This window comes from Amphiura filiformis, chromosome 15, assembly GCF_039555335.1.
Source record: "Amphiura filiformis chromosome 15, Afil_fr2py, whole genome shotgun sequence".
Classification (NCBI taxonomy): Eukaryota; Metazoa; Echinodermata; class Ophiuroidea; order Amphilepidida; family Amphiuridae; genus Amphiura; species Amphiura filiformis.
In genome coordinates, this window is record NC_092642.1 from 42,047,325 (window position 1) to 42,055,915 (window position 8,591).

The window sequence follows — 8,591 nt, forward strand, 5'->3', positions numbered from 1 at the left end:
GACAGAACTTGCCTTGGATATTTATGGAAAACATCTTAGAAACGTAAGCATGAAGATATAGTGGTACCTTCTAATACATGGTTACTAAAATGCAAGGGAGTCAAGCAGATTCCTAACATTGAAGACTTCATGGAGTCCACAGAAGGAAAGCCTGTACAGCACCACTTAACACTCTCCATGTGGGTGTCGACTGCAGACGAGAAGTTGGAAATATTTTTTACAAATTCAAAAATATCAGAATTGTAAATTTTCATGACCATATTTGGAATCAGCATGAAAAATGCATTAAAATGAGTACAAACAAGTCTAGTATTGGTTCAGAGGTTCTTGAGATAGCTCTTGATATTTTGAGAAAATTTTGAGAAAATTCCTCAAAACTTTGACATTGTTGAAACCTAGCATGCAAAGCGTTAATTGACAGAAATCATTTTGCAACCATGAAGCCTGCATGTTATATTTTAGTCTTTGGGTCTGTCAGATTCAATAGCTATGTTTCTGAGTGTTTATGTACCATGCTTTTTTCATATCTCCTCTCTCCAACAGTTGCGCCTGTTTAAGGATTGTAGCGAAGCATTTTTCCGCGACATCTCTCTTTGCCTGAATGAAGTCATCCTTCGAGCTGGTGATGACATTGTGGATGAAGGTGATATTGGTGATGAGATGTATATCATCCACAAGGGGCAGGTGAGTTAACACATATTGAACCCTATTATATTGTCACTCTTCCTCTTCTTTGCCTTCTTTGCCGCCTTCTTCTCCTTCCTCTTTGCCTTCTTCTTTGCCTTAATTTGCCTTCTCCTTCTTCTTTGCCTTCTTCTTTGCCTTCTCCTGCTTCTTTGCCTTCTTTGTCTTCTTTGCCATCTTTTTCTTTGCCTTCTTCTTTGCCTTCTCTTAATTCTTTGCCTTCTGTGCCTTCTTCTTTTCCTTCTTCTTTGCCTTCTTCTTTGCCTTCTTCTTTGCCTTCTTCTTTGCCTTCTTTATCTTCCTCTTTGCCTTCTTCTTTGCCTTCTTCTTTGCCTTCCTCTTTGCCTTCTTCTTTGCCTTCCTCTTTGCCTTCTTCTTTGCCTTCTTTGGCTTCTTTGCCTTCCTCTTTATCTTCCTCTTTGCCTTCTTCTTTGGCTTCTTCTTTGGCTTCTTCTTTGCCTTCCTCTTTGCCTTCTTCTCTTTACCTTCTTTTCTGCCTTCTCCTTATTTGCCTTATTCTTTGCCTTCTTCTTTACCTCCTTCTTTGCCTTCTTTATCTTCCTCTTTGCCTTCTTCTTTGCCTTCTTCTTTGCCTTCCTCTTTGCCTTCTTCTTTGTCTTTCTCTTTGCCTTCTTCTTTGCCTTCTTTGGCTTCTTTGCCTTCCTCTTTATCTTCCTCTTTGCCTTCTTCTTTACCTCCTTCTTTGCCTTCTTTATCTTCCTCTTTGCCTTCTTCTTTGCCTTCTTCTTTGCCTTCTTCTTTGCCTTCCTCTTTATCTTCCTCTTTGCCTTCTTCTTTACCTCCTTCTTTGCCTTCTTTATCTTCCTCTTTGCCTTCTTCTTTGCCTTCTTCTTTGCCTTCCTCTTTGCCTTCCTCTTTGCCTTCCTCTTTATCTTCCTCTTTGCCTTCTTCTTTGGCTTCTTCTTTGGCTTCTTCTTTGCCTTCCTCTTTGCCTTCTTCTCTTTACCTTCTTTGCCTTCTTTGCCTTCCTCTTTGCCTTCTTCTTTGCCTTCCTCTTTGCCTTCCTCTTTGCCTTCTTCTTTGCCTTCCTCTTTGCCTTCCTCTTTGCCTTCCTCTTTATCTTCCTCTTTGCCTTCTTCTTTGGCTTCTTCTTTGCCTTCTTCTCCTTTGCCTTCTTCTTTACCTTCTTCTCCTTGTTCTTCTTTGCCTTCCTCTTCTTTGTTTTCTTTGCCTTCTTCTTTGCCTTCCTCTTTGCCTTCCTCTTTATCTTCCTCTTTGCCTTCTTCTTTGGCTTCTTCTTTGCCTTCTTCTCCTTTGCCTTATTCTTTGCCTTCTTCTTCACCTTCCTCTTTGCCTTCTTTGCCTTCCTCTTTGCCTTCTTTGCCTTCCTCTTTATCTTCCTCTTTGCCTTCTTCTTTGGCTTCTTCTTTGCCTTCTTCTCCTTTGCCTTCTTCTTTACCTTCTTCTCCTTGTTCTTCTTTGCATTCCTCTTCTTTGTCTTCTTCTTTGCCGCCTTCTTCTCCTTTGCATATCTTCATGTTCACTATGAGTTTGGTTTATTGAAATTTTTGATTTTTCACTCCATAAAATCGGATTTGCCTGATATTTCTGAAGAAAATCTCCCTCAGCAAATAAAATTCTCTCCTTTCATAACTTTGCAATTTGCAATTTCTAATTTACCAATGAAGAAACAATGAATAAACAGGAAAAACAAACACTAGTAATTTGGAAGCTGATTGCTAACATTATAAGAATTTATTCTTTTTTAAAAGAATAAATTCTTAGGTTAAAACTTCTTTCTTCTGCTTGCTTAAAGGTGGGTAACCTGATTGACAATCTCATCCCCCCACTTTACCTCATCAAAATGCTGATTTTGGTATCAGATGAAAGCTCATATTTTTCTCATAAACATATTGAAATTTGGCGTTCCAAATCGGTATATTTCAGAAGAAATCATCAAAAAAATGTCGAATTAGTCTCAAATATGTGACCCCTCAGCACAACTGAGCCCGGATGTCGCCAATCATCATTTTTGAGATATTCAACCAAAATATTCTGCTTGAAATTAGCTTTAAAATGATGTATATCATGTCTATAGTACTTGACATTTAAGTAGTGAAAAATCAATAAAACTCTCAATAAATCCTTTGTTTCCTATTGTTTATTGTTAAGTTCAATGGAGCATATCTCAATAGTGGCACTGGCGACATCCGGGCTCAGTTGTGCTGAGGGGTCACATATGGTATACCATATTTGACTAATTAGGCAGTTTTTTGATGATATCTTCGGAAATACACTGAGTTGGAACTTCTAATTTCAATATGTTTATGAGAAAAATAGGGCCTTTCACTTGAAATCAATATATTACATGATCATGATGATTATCATTAAAAAAACCATTGTAGACTACCAATATCATGCTGCATTAATGTCGGTAATTACATGTTCTTTTTGCATGAGTGCTTGAAAGGGATGACATTTTATGTTTAAGTTTTAAAGAATTTGATTTTCCAAATATATCACCTTCCTTTAATTATTAATTCGAAACTTCATTTATTTATGCACAGGTGAATGTAATATCTGAGAGGGATCCAACTGCTGTTGAATGCATCCTTAAGGAAGGCGACTACTTTGATGACATCAATCTGCTGTATGATACACCACGCAGCAAAACCATCAAGGCTCTGACTCAAGTTGACCTCGTTACTATTTCCATGGAAGATCTTAATAAAGTTATGGAAAGGTTCCCAGAGGATGCTACCAAAATCAGGGAAATTGGACAGAACATTTTCTCCAAAGATGCTGCTACAGCTTCATACAGTTTAGCAGCAGTGCAGCAGCTTCTTCAGAAGCGGCTGCACAATCTCAATGTTAAATTTTCACTAGGGGGGGGGGTTGGGATTCATTTATCCCGCTACATTTATATTCAGGTTAATTTTGTTTACCGATCGACACTTTGGATTTGTTGTGTTTTAACATTTTACCGATATAACTGGTTTCGCATTTACCTATTTCAATTGAACTATCGGTTGAGTAGAATTTGCATTCATTTTACATCTTGTTCATTTAGTAATTTAACTTTTTATTTAATTCTTGCATTCACTTTTTCATTTAGGTTCATTTGTCATATTCAGGCTCATTTTTTGTTTTCATTCATATTTAGGCCATCATTCAGGTTCATTTTCACATTTAGGTCATCATTTAAGTTCATCATCAGGTTTAGGCCATCATTCAGGTTCATTTATCATATTTATGCTCATTTTTCATTTAGGTTCATTTTCACATTTAGGCCATCATTTAGGTTCATTATCAGGTTTAGGCCATCATTCAGGTTCATTTATCATATTTATGCTCATTTTTCATTTAGGTTCATTTTCACATTTAGGCCATCATTTAGGTTCATTATCAGGTTTAGGCCATCATTCAGGTTCATTTATCATATTTATGCTCATTTTTCATTTAGGTTCATTTTCACATTTAGGCCATCATTTAGGTTCATTATCAGGTTTAGGCCATCATTCAGGTTCATTTATCATATTTATGCTCATTTTTCATTTAGGTTCATTTTCACATTTAGGCCATCATTTAGGTTCATTATCAGGTTTAGGCCATCATTCAGGTTCATTTATCATATTTATGCTCAATTTTCATTTAGGTTCATTTTCACATTTAGGCCATCATTTAGGTTCATTATCAGGTTTAGGCCATCATTCAGGTTCATTTATCTTACGCTCATTTTTCATTTAGGTTCATTTTCACATTTAGGCCATCATTTAGGTTCATATCGTCACATTTAGGCTCATTTTTTAGGTTACATTTTGATCCATTTACCTGGTACATTTTTATTTAGGTTCATTTGTCATATTTCAGCTCATTTCTCATTTTTGGATCATTTATCACATTCAGACTCATTTAGGCTCATTTTTATTCAAGTTCATTTCATACATTTAGGTTTATTTTGATTCAAGTTCATTTCATACATTTAGGTTCATTTTACAGTTATTGGTCCCATTTAGGTCATTTTAATTTATCCTGTCAATCAAACTTCCCGAGGCTGATGATTGGTTAGCAGCGCGCCATAGTTTAACTAGGGAAGGCGCCACCCTAGTTAGACTATGCTAACCAAATCATGTGTCTTGCCGGAGTTTGATTGCCATGAACGTATTTTATTGATTTTTTTATTGCCCATCTTTACCAGGTAAATGGATCATTTAGGTTTTACTCAACCGATATATTCAATTTGACACAGTATTTGGTGTGAGTTTCAATACTCAGTAATGTTATGAGTTTCAATACTCAGTATTTGGTGTGAGTATCAATACTCAGGAATGTTATGAGTTTCAATACTCAGTATTTGGTGTGAGTTTCAATACTCATGAATGTTATGAGTTGTTTCAAAACTCAGTATTTGGTGTGAGTTCAATACTCAGGAATGTTATGAGTTTCAATACTCAGTATTTGGTGTGAGTTTCAATACTCAGGAATGTTATGAGTTTCAATACTCAGTATTTGGTGTGAGTTTCAATACTCAGGAATGTTTTGAGTTTCAATACTCAGTATTTGGTGTGAGTTTCAATACTCAGGAATGTTTTGAGTTGCAATACTCAGTATTTGGTGTGAGTTTCAATACTCATGAATGTTATGAGTTGTTTCAAAACTCAGTATTTGGTGTGAGTTCAATACTCAGGAATGTTATGAGTTTCAATACTCAGTATTTGGTGTGGGTTTCAATACTCAGGAATGTTATGAGTTTCAATACTCAGTATTTGGTGTGAGTTTCAATACTCAGGAATGTTTTGAGTTTCAATACTCAGTATTTGGTGTGAGTTTCAATACTCAGGAATGTTTTGAGTTGCAATACTCAGTATTTGGTGTGAGTTTCAATACTCAGGAATGTTATGAGTTTCAATACTCAGTATTTGGTGTGAGTTCAATACTCAGGAATGTTATGAGTTTCAATACTCAGTATTTGGTGTGAGTTTCAATACTCAGGAATGTTTTGAGTTTCAATACTCAGTATTTGGTGTGAGTTTCAATACTCAGGAATGTTATGAATTTCAATACTCAATATTTGGTGTGAGTTTCAATACTCAGGAATGTTTTGAGTTTCAATACTCAGTATTTGGTGTGAGTTTCAATACTCAGGAATGTTATGAATTTCAATACTCAATATTTGGTGTGAGTTTCAATACTCAGGAATGTTTTAAGTTTCAATACTCAGTATTTGGTGTGAGTTTCAATACTCAGGAATGTTATGAGTTTCAATACTCAATATCTGGTGTGAGTTTCAATACTCCTATGATACAGTGTTTAATATTTAATAAAATGTTGTGTTGATGTATTTAAAATACATAGCTTTGTAAGCATTGTTTATTCAAAAGTACAACTTAAAAGGAGGATTTTGTGATCCTAGCATCCTCTCTTTATGACATTTTTCAGTAGATCTCCACGAAAAAAGCTTATTCCTAAAATTTTAGGTGATTCCGATTTTGCGTTTGCGAGTTATGCATGATTATGCGTATTACACTGCTCCATAGACAATTTGTTGTAATTTTGTTCTGGTATACCAGAATGTAATTTAAATTAAACAATATTTTTGCTAAACGAATTAATCTGCAAGAAATATTTGGTACATAAACATTATGTAGCCAGAGGTATCCAGTGGTATAAAAATCTCAACTTTTTTTGGATAAAGGTGTGGGGATGAGGCTGTGGATCACGAAATGCCCTTTTAAATGTGTGTTATATAAAAACTAAATAATAAATCAGCTTATTACCCTGGCTTAGGCCACAAAAAGAAAATTGTTTGGTTGGCGTAACCCGACCGACCTTCGAGTTTTTTTATAATTTTTTGCGAAAAAAATTAATTAATTAACCCTATTCTATTACCTCCATCTATTTCATGCCATATGGCACGAAATGGCCGGCCCCGGGGAAATGGCTTAATATGATGTAAACAATTTTTACACACATCTTATATTTTTACAGTTTTGATAATTTATCAACAAAAAACCTACTCTCTCAATGTAAAAGAGTGAAAAACCACTCTGAATTTCAGAGTGAATTTAAGTTAGCTCTAATAGAGTGGGTTTTAGCTCTAAAAGAGTGAAAACAGTACACATTTATTTCACTCGCGATTTCGAGTGAGCCTCACTCAGCTCACAAAGTGGCGCAAAATCTCACTCTTTCTTGGAGTGAACTGTCAGCCAATCAGAAGTGCCGAAAATCGGCCGATATTTGTTGAACTTGTGTAACAAGATGGCGAACAGTGTGTGAATGAATGGCGAAAAGAAAGCGAATTTGATGATGAAATAGACAACATACTCAATAGTGATTACATTTATGTGTAGGTCATAACTCGTAGCAAGTATACACTTGGTCCGGAGACAACGGCGGCAGTAAGCTTAAATCATGTGTGCAGTTTGTTACCGTACCGGCCCAGTTGCCGGTATACATGTACGCATATCTAAGCTTATGTAGGTTACGCCGCTTCACGCTTCTCCAGACTGTGGTCTGTAAACTACATGGTAAATGCCAAGTGTTATGTCCTACACCTAAGTGTACTCACCATTGAACAGTTTGACTATTACTAGCTTCACTAAATTCATAGTTTTTCATCATTCATCCCACACTGAAATCGACACATTGTGTGTGTGCTTAAGCTTTAGACCAGTTAAACATTCCTAGATTGGGCCCTACCCTAGCCTGGGGCCTAGCCTTACAATCATTTGAAGCACATAGTAGCTGTTATATACCTCATATATAGATTCCTGTCATCTGATAGGTTGAATGTGCAGTCATTGAATTAACTATGCCCTCAAAATGAACTATGGACCGGTCCATGGAAATGAACTATGGACCGGTCATGTGCATCCCGAGAAACTGCGCAATCGCAACATCCACGTATCCATTCGGTATATAAAACAAAATATTGACTGCTTTATTCGGGACATGGTTAAGATTATATGCCCGCGGTGATTTCAAAACCATGCATGGTTTTGAGATCACCTTGGGCCTAAATCTTAACCATGCCCCTCATAGCAGTCAATATTTGTATATTATGAACTGCTATGATATTCTTGTATATAAAATAGGTCTAATAATGAATAAATAAATGCACTTTTCTGATTCACTCTTTTCCGGAGCAAATTTTTTCACTCATTTTTGAGAGCAAACTTCACTCTAAAAGATGGGTCTCCCTGGCAGCTCTTTTCTGGAGTGAGATTTCACTCTTTTAGAGTGGTTTTTCACTCTTTTACATTTAGAGAGTACACATCATAAAATGGTTTAAAATGTGTATATTTTATCCATTTTTAGACCAAATTTTTAGGCCAAATGTAGCACAAAAATGTCCATAACATTTCAAATATTGTCCAAATTAACTGGTATTTCTTTTTATTATAATTATGTAGAAACATGGCAGTGTATTTAAAACTGCATGAAAATGCCACATTGATGTACTCATACATTTCTAAAATGTAAATCAAAATATTTTTTTCATCATATCTGACTATGAGCTCATTAATTATTCATGAGCTAATTTGCATAAATTTTACATAATTATTAAACTTGTTTAAGCTTAAGGGAAGGGGTATGAACGTTTGGACAGTATTTATTGTGGGACATTAGAGCACATCAGACATATCGAATTGCATTCTGAATACAAAGAATGTCCTTCTGATATCAAATAATTTTGATTTTTTGAAATTCACGATATAATACAAATTTTATGACAAATTATTAAAATTTGATATTTTTCAAATTTTTGATATATAACAGTCCTCAAAATAAATTTTATAAATCTAATGATATATTCTTAAAGTGTATATAGCTGGGAGGAAAAGCCAACGATCAATTGAAAATTGAAATTGTAATACACATTTTATGACAAATCATTAAAAATTGATATTTTTGATATTTAACAGTACTTGAAGTAAACTTTATAA

General features: G+C 35.2%; 1 protein-coding gene across 1 annotated transcript; it reads left to right on the plus strand.

Annotated features, from left to right (window-relative positions):
* Positions 1-489: 489 nt before the first annotated feature.
* LOC140170963 (uncharacterized) lies at positions 490-5,146 on the plus strand. Its single transcript, XM_072194155.1, has 2 exons — positions 490-684; positions 3,213-5,146. Exons 1-2 carry the CDS (start codon positions 490-492, stop codon positions 4,440-4,442), a joined length of 1,425 nt encoding a protein of 474 aa, XP_072050256.1. The 3' UTR covers positions 4,443-5,146.
* Positions 5,147-8,591: the final 3,445 nt, after the last annotated feature.